The 18,211-nt window shown below is 49.5% G+C and overlaps 1 protein-coding gene across 10 annotated transcripts; it reads left to right on the top strand.

Moving 5' to 3' along the window:
- Nucleotides 1–120: 120 nt before the first annotated feature.
- PPP1R3F (protein phosphatase 1 regulatory subunit 3F) lies at nt 121–17,743 on the top strand. Of its 10 annotated transcripts, none has more exons than XM_074030105.1 (5): nt 121–1,145; nt 11,671–11,726; nt 12,249–12,331; nt 13,941–13,995; nt 16,059–17,743. In XM_074030105.1, exons 1-4 carry the CDS (start codon nt 145–147, stop codon nt 13,983–13,985), a joined length of 1,185 nt encoding a protein of 394 aa, XP_073886206.1. In that variant the 5' UTR covers nt 121–144; the 3' UTR covers nt 13,986–13,995; nt 16,059–17,743. The 10 variants fall into 10 exon arrangements, with proteins under 10 accessions (XP_073886206.1, XP_073886204.1, XP_073886207.1 ...); XM_074030103.1 differs by having other exon boundaries at nt 13,961–13,995; XM_074030106.1 differs by having other exon boundaries at nt 12,252–12,331.
- The last annotated feature ends 468 nt before the right edge of the window (nt 17,744–18,211 follow it).

The following is an 18,211-nucleotide window of genomic DNA, read 5'->3' on the forward strand; positions in this document are numbered from 1 at the left end:
TATACCTGTCTTCATCTCACCGCCTACGCCTCCGTGAGCCGTACCCCTCCGCGCTGGCCTTCCCATTGGCTGCCCGCCCCTTCAGGCCCTGCCCCCGCCGGTCCCGCCGCCGGTGCCGTCGGTGCCGCCGCCGCCGCCGCCGATATGGCGCGTACGGCCCCTGTGGAGCCCCCGCTGCGGCATTCCGCGCCCCCCTCGCCGGCCGCGGGTGAGCCCCGCACCTCGGTCGAGGCGGCGGTGGCCCCGCGAAGGGTGCTGTTCGCCGACGAGGCCCTGGGGCTGCCGCTGGCGCAGCTGCGCCGCTACCGGCCGTGGGGCGGGCCCGGGGCGGGCAAGATGGCGGCGGCGGCCGGGCAAGATGGCGGCGGCGGCGGGGCCGACGAGGACGACGATGGCGAGGATGGGGATGAAGGGGAGGAGGAAGAGGAGGCTGGCCCCGAGCCCTCGCCGCTGTGCCCTGTCCCCGCTGACGGGGGGTTTTACCTGGTCCCCACATTTTCGCTGCCGCCCGCGCCGGGCCGTCTGGAGCGCTTGGGGCGCGTCATGGTGGAGCTGGAGGCGCTGCTGCCGCCTCCCGGAGCGGTTCCCGGGGGTGCCGGGGTGTGGGTGCCGGGGGGCCGCCCGCCGGTGCTGCGCGGGTTGGTACGCGTGCTGAACCGCTCCTTCGAGAAGGCGGTGCACGTGCGGGCCTCACACGACGGCTGGGCTTCCTTCTGCGACCACCCAGCGCGCTACGTCCCGCGCAGCCCGCCGTGGGCAGGAGCGGGAGGAACAGGAGCAGGAGATCCCATCCTGGAACCGGGGCTCGGCCTGGGCCCCGGCCAGGTGTCCGCCTCCTCGCCCGACGACGGCGGCCGCACTGACCGCTTTGCCTTCCAGCTGCCCTTTGCTGAGGGCGCGGGCGATGGGGCGCGCCTCGACTTCGTGGTGCGCTATGAGACCCCCGAGGGCACTTTCTGGGCCAACAACCACGGCCGCAACTACACAGTCCTGCTCCGGATCGCACCCGCTCCCTCACCCGCTGATGCGGAAGGGCTGCCCCAGCAGCAGCAGCTGCAGCAGCTGGAGCCACAGCCCGAGTGCCAGGGTCCCGTGGAGGCTGAGGCCAGGCAGCTGAAGAGCTGCATGAAGCCGGTGAGGCGCAGGTAATGTCAGCCAGCGCCACCTCCGCCAACGCAGGGCTGTGTCTGGGATGGAGGACAAACATTCCGGCCCAGGAACCCCTCAGGCCTGCTCTCCAGAACAGGGAGGAGGGTGCATTGAGTCAGCTAGTCCAAGAGTGATGGAGGTCAAACATGTGCTAGGCACTGTTTTAACTGGGGTTTTATTCATTCATTTATTGAGTTCCACTGTAAAGCCCTGAACAAGACAGACATCTACCCTGCCCTCAAGGATTCATACAGGCTCCTATGGGAGACAGTTTGAAAAAACAAGGGAGGAAGCAGATAGGATAAATAGGGACAAAGCTGCTGAAGGGAGTAAGGGGATAGATTGGGAGGGAATGACTGTATTAGACATGCTGTTAAAGGGAGGGCCTGTGAGGAGGTGAGTCCCGAATGATGATAAAGAAGAGTTATGCAGATACGGTGGGGAGGTAGGGTAGAGTTTGTAGAAGAAGGAACAGGGAGGATTTTTCTGAGGACGTTTCATTTAAACTATCATTTAAACTAAGTCCTGAATGATGAAGAACAGTTATGTGCATATATGGAACAAGGGTGTTTTAGGTAGAGGAAACAGCAAGTGCAAAGGTCCTGGGGTGGAAATGAGGTTGGTGTGAACGATCAGCAGTGTGCTGGGAGTGGAGAGAACTGCAGTGACATAGTAGTGTGGACTGAGGGCTTTGCCAGTGGGGGATAGAGCAGATTCTCTTCCTGACAGAGCAGGAAACCAGGATTCCAGAGGTGGAGAAACTGGTTGAGGCAGTGGTGTCAACCTGGCTCTTCCAGTTCACCCATGTCTGACCTTGAAGCCTGTGCACTCTACTCTTATGCTGTAATCTACTTTGAGTCCTCCTGTGGAGGCGAGGAGCTGAGCCCGTGCTCTCACAAGAAAGCGGTGGCTTTGGCAGAGAGACAGAACCAGATGGGTACTGGACTTGAAGTTTTTGTCCCTTGTTTTTTTGCCACACTACCTGTGATCATTCAGGGACAGGGAGAAATAATCAGTTATACCCCAGGGGGCCCCGGTAGAAGATTTCCCTAGGTTTCTTCTATCAAGCTATGAGTTCTTTAAGGGCAGCAGCTGGGCCTGATTCTTTTTGCGGTCACCCTAAGTCTGGCCCAGGATCACTAGATTCTCCCTAAAATCCATACATTTCCCTGTTCCTGGGAGGACTGGAAATGGAAATGGGAAAATGCTTTTTAGACCTTGTATGTATATGCTCGGTCAGAAGCCCCTGGCTGCAGTGAGACATTTGTGGGTTCTGCTGGTTCTGGTAAGGCCTTAGGCTGTGAGTAGTTCAGAAAGGTCTAACTCCGGGCTGGTGGGCAGATGTTCCTGGGTAACTGAGCAGGCAGGCAAGCACCCACTCACCCACCTGTGAGCCCCACCATAATCTGAGACTTAATTTAAAGGGGACAGGCAGCATGGTTTTTCTTACAGCATTAAGAGTGTGGATTCTGGCATAGATTTCCTGGGTTCAAATCCTGGCGCTGCCACTTACTGGCCTTGTGACCTTGGCCAACACATTTAACTACACCGTTCCTCAGGAACCTTATCTGTAAAGCAGAATTATAGCACCTACTTTACGGGATATGAGTAAAGATGCTCAGAACTGAGTCTGGCTTAAAGTAGTATCATACAGATGTTAGCTGGTGTCAGTATTTAGGGAGCCACACCTACAGTTTCCTGGATTCCTCTCCTAAATTCGACTCCGCCCATCAGCTGTGTGGCCTTGCCTCAGTTCCCTCCTCTGCTAAGGGGAATGACAGTCACTTTGCATGGTTGGATTGGATGCAGCAAACATAGGCAAGGTAACTGAAGCATGGTGGTAGCTGCAAAAGATAACTGGCCAGCATTTACTGATTTCTGTGCTATGAACATCAGATCCATTCTCTCCATGAGGCCTGCTGTGCATGCTGTGTTGTGTAGGTGCTATGATTATCCCCATTTAGTAGAGGGGAGACAGGTAGCTCAGAGAGGTGAGCCAGCTTGCTCAAAGCCTCTCATTTAGTGAGTGACAGGGCCAGGGAAGAAATGCTAGGGATGTATATTTACTTTTTTCTATTTTTTTTTTTTTTTTAAAAACTGATCCTCTAGAAAGCCTGGCATGATTCAGGGCAAATTCTGGATTTCACTCTTGGTGTTCCCAGCATGTCATGTTTTCCTTTTACCTTTTTTTGCTTTATTGAGGTATACCTACGTAAAGTATACTGATATTCCGTTGTATAGCCCAGTGGATTTGTACATATGTATGCACTTGTGTAACCACCACCCAGATGAAGATACTGAGCAGGTCCAGTGCCCCAGAGCCACCTTCATTTCTATCACTTTCCCAAGCTGTCATCCCCGCCGGCTGTCATGGGAACCCTGTCTGTAAGATGCGACAGTTTGGGTAAAGGAGTTAGGTCATTTTAAAGAGTGTGAAAGACAGAGAACAGAGAAATCAAAACCTTGCAGGGCCAAGGTGGGTGGAGAGGGTGTTTTTCTTTTAACATACATGGGTGGTTTTAAGGAGAAATTGAAGCAGCCTGTTCAGACAATTGTTTTGGTATCTGGCCCCAGGTCTGTGGTTCCTAACATGACTTGTGATATTATTTTAAGTGGGCAGATGGCTTTTTGATAGCTTCTTTATCTTTCGATCTCAGCTCTTGCAAAGGGGAGGTTGGTGCTCATTGCAAGATCAGCGATAAGGGTTTTTTTGTAGGTCGGTGGCTTTCTTGGCGAGTACATTTCAACATATTATTGTTTTAGAACCTGTGTGCTGCCAGTGACTTGCAGCGCTGCTGAAGACTAGCCACCCTTTGCGACCTAGCCCTCTTGGGAAATGGTGGAGGATCTCAGGGTATATCCCTTACCTGTGGGAGCCCTATCATAGAGGGCTTCCTGTTTAGGAAATGTTGGCTGCAGGCCCACTGTGCACTGAGCACAGCCACATCAGGTGAGGGCATGGGAGAAGTCCGTGGTAGCCATCAGGATATAGTTCAGAAACCCAAATGGCTGCTTTCTGTTTTCCCTGGGTTGCTGGACCAGGCATTTGATAACTCTAAAGCTTAGAGATGATTAATCAAGCATTTATTGAGGGCCTACTGTGTACTGGGCACAGTGCTAGGTTCCAGCAGGGAAAGAGATGCAGAGTGGTCCTAAGATGTCACAGGGCTTGTGGGATGCGGTACAGAGGATTTGTTGTATGAGACCTGGCTGAGCCCCTGCTCTTGGCCAGGCACTTCACTGAGTACTGTATTTTCATGCAAGGTCTGGTTTAATTCCGACAACATTCCCTGTGAAGTAGCGGTTTTAAATTTCTCTTTCCTGGATGAGCAAACTGAGGCTCCCAAAGTCCAAAGTCCTAGGGCCGGTGTGGGGAAAAGCCCTCCTGATCTTCCTTGGCACTTGACACTACCCTTTGGAAGTGTCCTATTCCTCTTAAAAGTAAAGAGCAAGAAAGTCTCACCATGGTCTTCAAGCACCCTCCCGTCCCATCCCCCAATCTGGCCTCCACTGGCTTCTAGTCTTACACCAGTGCTCTTTCTGAGCTCCTGTCACCGTGGTCTTTCTGTTACTCCAAAGGGCCTCGCTCCTTTCTGCTGCAGGGCCTTTGCCCCTGCTGTTTCCTTCACCAGGAACTTTTATTCCGTACCCCTTGCATTCTCCTCCAGTGTTGATCCCTCAGTTCTAAGAGGACTTCCCCAGGGGAGCTGTCTACCCCAGCATCCTTAGGCCCCCAGCTTTTTCGTAGCACTCATCAGCCCAGCAGGTGCTAAGCTTGGTTAGAGAATGTCCCGTGGCAGAGCAGATGAGCATCGCCACCAATAGAGGGTCATCGGCCACCCTGCCTAGCAGTTCTATATTTTTCTGATCCACTCTTGTTTCTCCTCTCAAGTGACTCTTTCAAATGTTCTTTGCCTTCAGACTTTCTCTCCTGCTTCAAAAAACAAAGCAGAAGCCATAAGAATGGAACTCCCTATAACTTGCGGCCCCCAAGTCTGCACGCTGATTTCGCTCCCCTGTGTTACAGATGAGGAGGAGTCCCTTCTTGCTCAGGCTACTTCTCCCTCCTGTGCTCTGGGTCCCAGTTTCTGCCACTTGCTCTAGAATCTGACATCATCAGTCACCTTTTCTCTCCTGGCAGGTTTTCTGCTGCCCTCGCTTGATCCTCTATTGACTTTTACCGGTGCCAGCATCCCTTGTGTCTCCGCTGACCCTTCCTTCTCTCCCTCCTGCTTCTGGCCAACACCTCATCACCCTCCCCTTCACTGCCGACCCCTGCAAAGAGTTGCCTGTACTTGCCTTCTGCACTTGCTCACCCCATGTAAGGGTTAGCCCCCAGCATCTGCCAGATTCTGCAGGTGGTTTTTTGGTTTTCCTCTTGAAGTGGTTGACCACTCCTACTTGAAACACTTTGTCTTCCCTTGCCTTGAGACCACACTCTGCTGGTTTTACTCTTAACTCTCTGGCCCTTCTCTTTCTCCTGGCTTTTCCCTTAGCTTCATGTATCCAAACTTGGCGTCTCCACTTGACTGATGGCCCAAATAATTCCTCAAACTCACCTTGTCGGGGACTGCATTCGTCACCTCTCCCACAGGGTTCCCAAGCAGTCTCTCACTCCCCTACCTCCCCACTTGCTCATTTTGCTTTTCAGCATCCTTAAGCCCTGCCTGACCCTGCAGTTTGGGCCAGGGACCCTTATTCTAGGGCATTCTTTCCTTTTCTAAAGGCACTGACCGCAATTTGTAGTTAGACCTTTATTAGGGGGTTGCTGGATGACTCTCTCTGCCCTGCTAGACTGTAAGCTCCGTGAGGGGTAGGGACATGGTCTGCTTTCATTCAACACTGTATTCCTGCAGGCCTGCCACAGTGCCTGGCACTTAGCAGGTGCTCAATAAATATTTGTTGAAAGAATGAGTTTGAGTATTTTTTTTAATGCCTTCCTCCATACTGAATTGTAAGCTTCCTAGTTGGGTTTGCTCACCATGGTGTCTCCAGGGTCCGTCACCAGGGCTGACGCACAGGAAGGCCCACTGTCTTTCAGTGCACCTATAACTGAAGGGATGGGGATCCAACCTGGTATCCAAGTTGGCTGCCTCAGGGAAACCAGAATAACCGGAGTTGAACGGGACAAGTCAGGGGGCATCTTAGTTGTCTGTAGAGTGAGGAATTAATGTGAACGTGATCCTCTTTTATGCTACAGAAAACTTGGTAGGGCATTATGGTTAAGGACATAGGCCTGAGGCCACGTGCTAAGAAAGTGGCAGAGCTGTGATCCAAGCCTGTGGTCCTGCTCTAGTGCTCCAGCTCTTAGCTACTGTACCAGGTTGGGCGATGCATTTTACCAGCACGGCAACACTGGGCGAGTTGCTTTCCTTTCAGAGCTTCAGTTTCCCTCAATGGAAATTTGGAGGGGGTTACTGTTAAGCGCTTTATAGGTACTTTTCAAATATTTCTTTGATCTGCTGAACAACTTACTGATGTAGGTATTATCCCCTCCTTAGAGATGAGGTAACTGAGGCACAGAGAGGTTAAGTATCTTGCCCCGGGTCACACAACTGATAGGTGGCAGAGCTGGGATTGTTCAAAATTGCAGATCCTAACAGAGTTGTGAGGTCAATTTACTGGGTTTCAACAAGCATTAAAAAGAAGGAAATAGCATAAGAAATGCCAGTGTTTCATCACATGCAGTAAAGGTAAGTATTGTTTCACTCAAAGAACAACTGTTTTTCAGTTATTTATATGTCTCTTTACACATGTGTGGATGTGCTGGGTTATGATGTAGAATGGATTTCTTACTATGGGTCATGGCCGAAGTCATGGCTGTTGAAGAAGCTCATGGCACGAAAAACTGCTCTCCTCCCTCTACCCCACTGGATCGCCTGCAAGTCCCAGAGTTGAGGCTGACACACTTGTTGGGGAAGGCAAAGCAGTGCCCCACATAACTTGGTGGCTTTCACAGCCACCTTCAAGCCCTGTTCTTTTCAGAAAGCAGATGGCTCAGGGTAACTGCAATTCTGAGTATCGTGCGGCAGGTTTCTGAAGCCACTTGTCCCCCCGGAAAGTCAGCGTTATCTTCAGGTTGACTACATGGGAGCCGGGGTCTGCTGACTTTCCCTTTGGGTTTCAGCACCTGACCCACTTTGGGCTGGCAAAATTCTTTGAAAACATGAATGCTGGGGTTGCTCCAGAGGACTTGGGTGGTGGTGGCAATGGCAGTCTGTGACTGCTCTGAAAGTCTGCTTTGCTTTTCTCCACAGGGCTTGTCAGCCCTCACCTGCTTGCTCACTCTGTGACTGGCGATTCACCTTTCTGTTCTTTCTTGGCTGGCCTAGGCTGGGGCCAACACCATCTCTTTCCAAATCCTCACCCTCTGGTCTCCTTGGGGACTATCAGCTTGGCAGCCATTGTGTTTCCTGATGGCTGGAGGAATTCGTACGCCCAGGAGACTGGTGTGCAGGCCTGAAATGGCCCCTTTTAGGCGACACCAGCTTGACTAGTGCTCACTAGCACCCAAATGATGCATGTCCAGGATTTCCCAGATCTGTGTGCCCTGGCCCTTATGGCTCACTGCCCTTGAGGGGATGCCACGTGGTACTTGTGGGGCTGGTGCCAAAAGAACAGGTTTCCTTCTTGAAAACGAGCAGGCATACTGCAGGTACAGTTTTGTTCTTAATCTTCTCCCTCCCCATTTTTCTAAGAACCCCTCTTCTCTGTTACCAATCAGTGAGTCAGTATACATTTGTACTTGATTTCTCTTACTATCCTCATGTTGATTGAAGTCATAGCTGCCCTTGAGTTTTTACTGTGAAAGACGGTTCAAAGATACTTGTTTCTTTTTAAGCCCACAATATCAAACTCTCTTCAAAGTGGAGCCCTCCTGGGATGTTTGTTACCAGCGTGGTTATGTAGTCAGTGAGTGTAGAGGTGCAGTTCCTTGAGTTTTAGTTTTTGCATTTGTAAAAAGGAAGGGTATTGTTTTGAAGGATGGATGTGAAGGTTTTCAAATGCCTTGGTATGTCAGTGAGAGGGGCCCATGGTGGAGGAGGTGAACAATGCGTGCTTGTGCTTTCTGCTTTCATATCTGACTTTGGAGAATGACTTGTTTGCTTCTGCCGATGTTGCGGATCTTGGGATTGGCTCAATGGCATGACCTGCTTTTTGGATGTTCTCGCCCTCAGCCATGGAATGGGTGCTCTGGGGGCTGAGGGATTGATTGTGTATTTGTTTTTCTTTCTCTTCTCCTTCCTCCAACTGAATTGTGGAGTCCTTTTCCTGCTGGCTGGCTGCTTCCTGAGTGTTCTCCTTTTTCTCTCTCACATCTATGACTCTGTAGTGGCTTTTAGAAGCCTGTTTGTAATATATGTCCAGACTAGGCCAGATGGAGGAGAAGGCTTGCTTGCTACTGCGCACAGGTGGGAGGGCTGGCTTTCTGTCTGTCTGTGGGCCTTCTTGAAGAGGCTTGGTTTAGAAGATCCTAAGGGGAGGATGTTTTCTGTCGTGAGGGACTATGGCAGCAAAAAGAAGTAAGTCAGTGCAGCCTGGCAGAAATCATGTTGAGACATAAGTCCAAAGACTTGGATTTTAGGACCACGGAGGGGATTGGTGTGGGACCAAGCTGGTTTGCTCTGAATCTCTCTTTCTCATATGTGATGTGTGGGGGGTGGCACCTGGGCTCCCAGAGTCACCCACCCTAGACCCTGTAGTATTCTGATTCAAGTACCTCTGGTGGGATTTGTGAGTTCTAGACTCTAGATCCATATATATGGTTAAAGCGTCCTCCCTGAGGGTATTTATAGAAAGCAGTTCTTGCAGCCACTCTGTGTCTAGTGGCCTCCTAGCCACACACGTCCCAGGCCCATGGAGGTAGGGAAACGGGGAATGTGGGCAAAGGCAGGTCTGAAGAAAAGCCTGCATGAAGGAGGAGGGAGGGATCTTGTCTGGTATTGATGCCTCCCTCTGTCTACTTCTAGAAAGGATGGAGATGGGTTGGGTAAGACCCTCTCCCTCATCCAAGAAGCAGCAGCTGACTGGGTAAGAGCCAGAAGGCTTGGGTTGTGATGTGAAGTGTATGACCTTGAGCCATTTACTCAGCCTCTGTTTTATCCTCTGTAAAATGGAGACAATAGTGCTGCCTGCTTCAGAGGATTACAAGTACCTGTCTCATAGGGTGGTTGTGAGGATTGAATTAACACGTTGCCCAGGCGCCGTGGCTCATGCCTGTAGTCCTAGGACTTTGGGAGGCTGAGATGGGAGGATCACTTGAGTTCAGGAGTTCAGGACCAGCCTGGTCAACATAGCAAGACCCCATCTCTAAGAAAAAACAAAAAAACAAAAACAAAAACCAAGAAACCCCAAAAACTTATTTAAAAAAATGTGAAACACTTAAAACAGTGTGTAATGCCATAGTAGGTACTATGTAGGGGTCAGATGGTGATACTCTGTTTCTGTGAAGGTAATTGGTTATGGGTTTTCAAAAAGTTTCAACCAGGCCAGGCAGGGTGGCTCATGCCTGTAATCCCAGCACATTGGGAGGCCGAGGAGGGTGGATCACCTGAGGTCAGGAGTTTGAGACCAGCCTGGCCAACATGGTGAAACCCCGTCTCTATTAAAAATATAAAAATTAGCTGGCTGTGATGGTGGGTACCTGTAATCCCAGCTACTTGAGAGGCTGAGGTAGGAGAATCACTTGAACCTGGGAGGCGGAGGTTGCAGTGAGGTGAGATCACGCCATTGCACTCCAGCCTGGCGACAGAACGAGACTCCATCTCAAAAAAAAAAAAAAAAAAAGTTTCATCCATTGCCAGAAGTATCAAGAATGTCACATTGCCTCTTAGGAAGAAAAAGGTGTAGGCAGTCGCCCCAGCTCCTCTCAGGTCTCTGAACATGTTTTAGTCAATGCTTCCCTCATTTGCCTTAATCTGTAGACACTTGATACTCATTTTCAGAATAAGAACAGTGACTTCTCCATGATGAGATCCCACCCCTGGGAGGACCCACCTGAAATTTACTTGGCTTATGCCACTCAGGGATCTGACTGGCCTGGCGAAGGAGGAAGAAGACCCATAAATATCTACAGTTGATTCAATCCCTGCTGTGTGTCAGGCCCTGATTTCTACCTGTCCGTCCTCATTCCTCTTGACTGCCTTGTGCTTAGTGCACATCCTGACTCCCCGCGGCTCTGTTTTATGTTTTATGAGTGAGGAGGTGAAGTGACCTGCCAGGCTGATATGGGGATGGGAGGGCTAGCATAGGGACCCAGGCCTCTGTGACCTCCCTCGCAGTCTCCATTTGCATTCCTCTGCCTCACAATCTTGTCCGCCTGCCCTTAGAAAAGGTTTTTATTTATTTATTTTTTATTTATTTATTTTTGTGAGATGATCTCTCACTCTGTTGTCCAGGCTGGAGTGCAGTGGTGCGATCTCAGTTCACTGCACTCTCCACCTCTCAGGTTCAAGCGATTCTCCTGCCTCAGCCTCCCAAGTAGTTGGAGTTACAGGTGCCCACCACCACGCCCAGCTAATTTTTATATTTTTAGTAGAGACGGAGTTTCACCATGTTGGTCAGGATGGTCTTGAACTCCTGACCTCAGGTGGTCCACCTGCCTCGGCCTCTCAAAGTGCTGGGATTACAGATGTGAGCCACTGCGCCTGGCCTTTTTTGTTTGTTTGATTTTTGAGACTGAGTTTCACTCTTGTCCCCCAGGCTGGAGTGCAATGGCGCGATCTTGGCTCGCTGAAACCTCTGCCTCCCAGGTTCAAACGATTCTCCTGCCTTGGCCTCCCAAGTAGTTGGGACTATGGGTGTGCACCGCCATGCGTGGCTAATTTTTTGTATTTTTGGTAGAGACAGGGTTTCATCATGTTGGCCAGGCTGGTCTTGAACTCCTTGAACTCCTAACCTCAAGTGATCTGCCTGCCTTGGCCTCCCAAAGTGCTGGAATTACAGGTGTAAGCCACCACGCCCAGCCAAAAAGATGGGTTCTTCTATCTTTTCTCTTTCCACAGCCAGGAATATATCCTAAAGAAATGATACAAGTGTCGATAAAACTATGCCCAATGCTGTTTGCTGGTTTGCTTTGTGACCTCTAAATGAAAGAACCTAGCTGCTCAGTAGGAAGGGGATGGTATGATATGAGTATTAAGCAGCCATTTGAAATGTTTGCAAAAGTATATAATGATGTTTCTTACTGTTAAATGGACAAAGCTAGCTGTGAAATTATATCTGTAGAATCTAAATGATTTCATAGAATATCTGGAAGGAAATTTTCCAGAGTGGTAACAGTAGTTGTCTCTGGCTGATGTGTGATTGTTTTTCTTGCTTCTTTAGACTTTTCTGTATTTTGTGAATTTTCTATAAGGAGGCTGTAGGACTTTTAGGATGAGGGGATAACCAAAGGCAGCAGAAGAGAAAACAGCAGCTGTCAGGTGAAGGTGGGCTAGCACAGAGGCTCAGAAGGTGCCAGTGGGTGGCAGAAGTGACCTCTCAGGGTATTAGATCCATGTACTCTCTTCTGCCCCGCAGGCCTGCTGAGGAGGAACTGAAGACGAAGAACATGGATGATAACACCCCTGCCGTGGGTAAGCAATTGGCCAGCTTCGGAAGTTTTAGCTTGTATTTACCATGTCTTTCTTCCTACTGTTTTTCTTTCTATAAAAATGAAAAAGGCTGGGCTCAGTGGCTCATGCCTGTAATCGCAGCACTTTGGGAGGCTGAGGCAGGAGGATTGCTTGAGGCCAGGAGTTCAAGAGGAGCCTGGGCAACATAGTGAGACCTCATCTCTTAAAAAAAAAAGAAAAAACAAGACGGGCATGCTGGAATGCACCCGTAGTCCCTGCTACTGGGGAGGCTGAGGTGGGAGGATCATTTGAGCCCAGGAGGTTGACGCTGCAGTGAGTCATGATTGTGCCATTGCACCCCAGCCTTGGTGACACAGCGAGACCCTATCTCAAAAAAAAATGAAGGGGCACCCTCTGCTTTAGATTGTCACAGAAAGCTTCAGAGGCAAAACTGCCAGTTGGCTAGGATGGCAGATTTTCTTAACAAAACCATACCTACTTATATGCCTGTCTTGCCCAATGCTGCCTTTCTCTTCCCTCTAGCAGAGCATCCTGATGTCCAGGAGTCAGTGGGTCCACTGGTGGCCCCCACCCCTCTCCGTCCGTGGCCCCAGATGACACTTCAGGTAAGTGGGTCCTTGCAGCCTTGGAGTGGACAGCCCAATAGGAGGCTCACAGTGTAACTATTGCTGGGCTGGGTGGTGGGGCCCACTAGTTCTGGGTCCTCTCTGGGTTAGAGGGAGGGCACAAAACTCAGAACCCGATGGGGGAGGGGGAGAATGCAGTTACTCACCTGGGCTTGTAGAAATGTCATTTGTTAATTTAGCAAAAATTTATGGAGTGCTTGCTCTGTGCCAAGCACTGTTACAGACGTGAAAAATGCTCTTCGAGGGGGCTTATGTGTTAGTAGGGTGAGACATGATAAAATAATAGAATGTATGGTACTTTAGGTGATGATGAGTGATAAGGAAAAATATAAAGGAATAGGGAGTGGGTGAGAGACTGTGTGTGTGTGTTGTTGGGTCGGGGGGTTGCAACTTTAGATTGGGTGGCCTGGGAAGGCTTTAGTGATTAGTGAGATCTGAGCGAAGATCTGAGGAAGGTGAGAGAGTGAGCCACGTGGATAACTAAGGGAAGAACATCCCAGGCGAGTGTGAAGTTCCTGAGGTGAGGCCATGACTAACGTGTGTGAGGGACAGTGTAGAAGCCAGTGCAGCGGGGGCAGAATGAGGGAGGGGGAGAGTGGTGCGGGGTGAGGGCAGAGAGGTGGCTGAGGACAGATTGGGTGGCACCTGACAGGCCATGGTGAGGACTTTGGCTTTTACTCCAAGTGAGGGGGAGCTGCAAGAGCATTGTGGACGGAGGAGGGACGTGATCTGATTTAGGATTTAACAGCCTCCCTCTGGCTGCTGCTTGGAAAATAGACTGTCAGAGCGAGGGTGGAAACTGGCGACCTGTGAAGGGGAGGCCACTGCAGTGGTCCAGGCGAGTATGATGGTAGGTAGGGGAGGTAGAGACATTTTGGAGGGGTGTGTGTGTGTGTGTGTGTGTGTGTGTGTGTGTGTGAACTTTTTAATTACAAAAAGTTTCAAACATATATAAAAGTAAAATAGTATAACGAACCTACATACACCATCCCTCAGCTTCGGTAAATATCAACACATGTCCATTCTTATTTTATCTATACCCCGTCTCCTCCCTCCCATTCCCTCTGGAATTATTTTGGAAAACATCCAGACATCATCCCATCCATAAATACTTCTTTTTGTATCTCAGAAAATTAAGAACTCTTTTTCTTTCTTTCTTTTTTTTTTTTTTTTTTTTTTTTTGAGACAGAGTCTCACTCTGTCACCTAGGCTGGAGTGCAGTGGCGTGATCTCGGCTTACTGCAACCTCTGCCTTCTGGGTTCAAGCGAGCACATCCGGCTAATTTTTATATTTTTAGTAGAGACAGGATCCATTGCCTTGACCTCCCAAAGTGCTGGGATTACAGGTGTGAGCCATCACGCCTGGCCAGAAAATTAAGAATTCTTAACCCCATAATACTATCATCACACCTCAGAAAATAGACGGTAATTCCTTAGTATCATCAAGTATTTGGTCAGTGTTCAAGTTTCCTTCTCTCATAAGTGTTTTAGGATCCAAACAAGGTTGACATGTTGCATTTGATTGATGTGTCTCTTTAGATTTTAAAAATCTCCCCCACTTTGTTTCTTTGCAATTTGTTGGTTGAAGAAACTTTGCTTGTCCTGTAGAATTTTCCAGTCTGGGTCTGGCTGATTACATCCAGGTGGAAATACGTTTCTTACTCCATTTTTATTAATTTATTAATTCTATTAATGTAATCTTATTAAATTTAATTTATCAAATTGTATTAAATGAATGTATTTAATCTTTTATTATTAAATTAACTAGAATTAACTCTATTTAATTCTACTATTCCCACTTCCTTTATTAGCTAGAATTCTTCTTTAAAGAAAAACTGTCCCACACCAGCTATTTGGCTACTTTGAGATATAGTTTGTGCAGAAAAAGCAGTGTAAATATTTAATTTTTTCCATTTTATTTACCAGTTTTCAGAGAAGTACTACTCCAAAGGTGACGAATAAAAGGATTTTTGGTTTTGTGTCATTATGAACTCATGAATTCTAAACATATTTGATGAGTTTTAATCCATTGCACTTATTTGTGTGTTTTTTTGATGCTTAAAATGAACTACCCCTGGCTAGTAGGAGCTTATTGAGATGGGCTCCTCTGTCCTTTTGACACGTCCTCATCATTCTGTGAGCCTTTCTCACATCTTCCATGACAATATGTGCTAGGCTCATCCTGTACTCTCCCTGCCCCAAGCCTGGAAACAGCCATTTACTTCTTTCTTTTCTTTTCTTTTCTTTCTTTTCTTTTTCTTTTTCTTTATTTTCTTGCCTTCCTTTCCTTTCCTTTCTTTCTCTCTCTCTTTCTTTCTTGTACTTTCTTTTTCTTTCTTTTCTTTCTCTTTCTTTCTTTTTCTTTCTTTTTTTTTTTTTTTTTTTTTGAGTCAGAGTTTTTCTCTGTTTCCCAGGCTGGAGTGCAGTGGCACAATCTCAGCTCACTGCAACCTCTGCCTTCTGGGTTCAAGCGATTCTCCTGTCTCGGCCTCTTGAGTAGCTGGGATTACAGGCACATGCCACCACACCTGGCTGAATTTTGTATTTTTAGTAGAGACAGGGTTTCACCATGTTGGTCAGGCTGGTCTCGAACTCCTTACCTTCCTGGTGATCCACCCACCTTGGCCTCCCAAAGTGCTAGGATTACAGGCGTGAGCTACCGCACCTGGCCAGAAGCAGCTATTTCTTTAAGGAGCACTGGTTCCTTTCAGTGGAGAGTGGCATTCAAAGGCCAAGATTTGGGGGCTCAGCATTCTTGCTGCTACTAGATTGGTCATTGTTTCTAGGCCTTTTCAAAAGATGGAGCTAGGAAATAATTTTTTTTAAAAGAGAAGATGATACATCATGGGTTCATATGGACATCCCGACTGTGTTTTGGGAATTTTTTTTGCATTTTAATTTTTAAAAATGTATAAATTTTTAATTTTCGAGGGGACATAGTGTATATGTTTATGGAGGTGTTTGGATACAGGTATGCAATGCGTAATAATCACATCATGGAGAAGGAGGTATGCATCTCCTCAAGCATTTATCCTTTGTGTTACAAACAATCCACTTACACTCTTTTTTTTTTTTTTTTTTTTTTGAGACAGAGTCTCTCTCTGTTGCCCGGGCTGGAGTGCAGTGGCACAGTCTTGGCTCACTGCAACCTCTGCCTTCTGGGTTCAAGTGATTCTCCTGCCTCAGCCTCTTGAGTAGCTGGGATTACAGGTGCGCAACACCATGCCCAGCTAAATTTTTATATTTTTGGTAGAGAGGGGGTTTCACCATATTGGCCAGGCTGGTCTCGAACTCCTAGCTTCATGTGATCTGCCCCCCTTGGCTTCCTAAAGTGCTTGGATTACAGATGAGAGCCACTGTGCCTGGCTACTTATACTTTTAGTTATTTTAACTGGCTCTGTTTTAAAGGTAAGCCAACAGTGTTTAGTGATTATCATTCACCAAATATTCACACCCACCGAATTCCTCAGCTTTATAATCTGCAAGAAGCCCCGTTTTACTGCATCTAATTGTGTTATTTTACCATAGATGACAGTCTTTGGAGTCTAGACAGTGACAGAGGGTGCTTTAAGGTGTTTTTATATAGAAACCCCTGTGGGGCTGGCTGTGGGCTGTCACACTTCTTACTGTCTCTGCTTGTTCCATCCCCTCCTCTGCTTCATTCCCTTGCTTTTTCTCTGCCCCCTCGCCCCGGCCATGGCTCCAGGTTTCTGATGTTCCGATGACTGGCAACCCTGCAGAAGAAGGTGACGTCCCCAGAAGCAGTCCTCCTGTGGCTTTTACAGAAGTCCTTCAGGCACCGGCCATCAGGATTCCCCCCTCCTCCCCTCTCTGTGGCCTGGGTGGCTCCCCCAGAGACCAGGCCTCAGGGCCCGATGCGAGCGAGGGGGCCACCGGGCCTTTCCTGGAGCCCAGCCAGCAGCAGGCAGAGGCCACATGGGGAGTATCGAGTGAGAGTGGAGGGGGGCTGGAGGCCATGAGTGGGTCAGAGGAGCTGCTCGGTGAGGACACCATTGACCAGGAGCTGGAGCAGCTCTACCTGTCTCATCTGAGCCGCCTACGGGCTGCTGTGGCTGCGGGTGGGGCAGGGGGTGGTGGGGAGGGTTCCACAGATGGAGGGATATCCCCCAGCCATCCCCTGGGCATACTGACGGACCGCGACCTGATCTTGAAGTGGCCTGGCCCTGAGCGGGCCCTAAACAGCGCCCTGGCTGAGGAGATCACACTGCACTATGCCCGGCTGGGGCGTGGCGTGGAGCTCATCAAGGACACTGAAGACCCTGATGATGAGGGGGAGGGTGAAGAGGGGCTCTCTGTCATACCCTCCAGCCCAGAAGGGGACAGCCCCAAGGAATCGCCTCCGGAAATCCTCTCCGGGGCCCGTTCTGTGGTAGCCACTATGGGAGATGTGTGGCTTCCATGGGCAGAGGGCTCAGGATGTGACGGCCCTGTGGTTCTGGGTACAGAGGGTCAGTTCACTGGGGATCCTGAGAAAGGGATGGGCAAGGACACTAGCTCTTTGCACATGAATAGGGTGATAGCTGGGGTGACCGAGTACCTGGGGGAGGCCGGGGCAGAAGCCCAGATAGAGGTCACCAGTGAGTGGGCAGGCAGCTTTGATCCCATATCTGGCAAGGAGCCAGCCTCTCCTGTCCTTCTGCAGGGGCAAAATCCCACCCTCCTCAGTCCTTTGGGGGCCGAAGTCTGTCTCTCTAGCATAGCCAGGCCTCATGTGAGCTCCCAGGATGAAAAGGATGCAGGCCCAAGCCTTGAACCCCCAAAGAGCTCTCCCAACCTAGCAGCCCCTGCAGAATGTGTGTGTGCACTGCCTCCTCAGCTCCGGGGTCCCTTGACCCAGACTCTGGGGGTCCTGGCTGGGCTAGTGGTGGTCCCTGTGGCTCTGAACAGTGGTGTGTCCCTCCTGGTGCTTGCGCTGTGCCTCTCTCTGGCTTGGTTCTCGTAGGCTCTGCTTGTGGGATCAGCAGAGGCTTGAGATGGGATACATGGCCTGTGCAGTGAGGGGACCTGGGTCCTTTGCTTCTGAGAATGCTCTACTGAAAGAGAGGCCTTCCCATCCCCAAGCTCTCCAGTTAACACAGGGCTCCCTGTGTCGACCCCAGTGGAGACGAGGGGATGGGTAGATGGTGTGAGTGAGGGGAACTTTTAGAGTGAAACTGGGCATGTCCTCCCCCTACCCCCTGAGCCTGTATTTATTTTTGTATAATTCTCTGGACGAGGGAGAGTGGTCGTGAGCTGGTCTTGGGGCACAATTACCCAGAGATATATTTATTAACAGCCAACCTGTGCAACATGCTGGAGCTTTATTTTTAATTTAATTTATATAGAGTACCTATTATTATATGCCACAATAGAGCTCTATGAGAAACAGTGTCTTGCGGTGTAGTGTTCTCCTGTTTGGGCATGAGTGTGCAGGGTGGTCACTTTCTGTGGGAGGATCACAGTGGGGAGTTGGGGGTGGGACGTGGTCGCCTGCTGCTGCTTCAACATGTCTGTCCTTGAAGATCTGTATCTCCTCACCTCGTGGTCCTAATCCATATGGTTCTTTGTCTTTTCCACATTCTGCCTGTGGGACCCTACAGGTGTGTATTTGGATGGTGGTGGTGGGAGCCAGGGAGGAAGAGTGGCGGCCACATGAGGGTTTGGTGTCAGTCACATGGTTGCAGTGGTACCTGTGGTCTCCTGTGGATGTGGGAACATCAGTTGTGAATCAGCCACAAGGTTTTGAGGTTACTGAAAAAACAGCCTTTGACACCAGCAGGGAGACCCCTTAGCCCCTGAGATAAGGAAGGCCTCAGAAACGAAAGAGGAATTAACGTACTGTAGTACTTTGTAGCACAG

Source organism: Macaca fascicularis, chromosome X, assembly GCF_037993035.2.
Source record: "Macaca fascicularis isolate 582-1 chromosome X, T2T-MFA8v1.1".
Taxonomy (NCBI): Eukaryota; Metazoa; Chordata; class Mammalia; order Primates; family Cercopithecidae; genus Macaca; species Macaca fascicularis.

Excerpts from the sequence above, each read along its gene's own strand:
- PPP1R3F (XM_015443372.4), top strand. The coding sequence starts at position 145 with ATGGCGCGTACGGCCCCTGTGGAGCCCCCGCTGCGGCATTCCGCGCCC. Across the intron at positions 1,146-11,670 it reads ATGAAGCCGGTGAGGCGCAG|GCCTGCTGAGGAGGAACTGA; the intron begins GTAATGTCAGCC and ends TCTGCCCCGCAG. Across the intron at positions 11,727-12,248 it reads TGATAACACCCCTGCCGTGG|CAGAGCATCCTGATGTCCAG; the intron begins GTAAGCAATTGG and ends TCTTCCCTCTAG.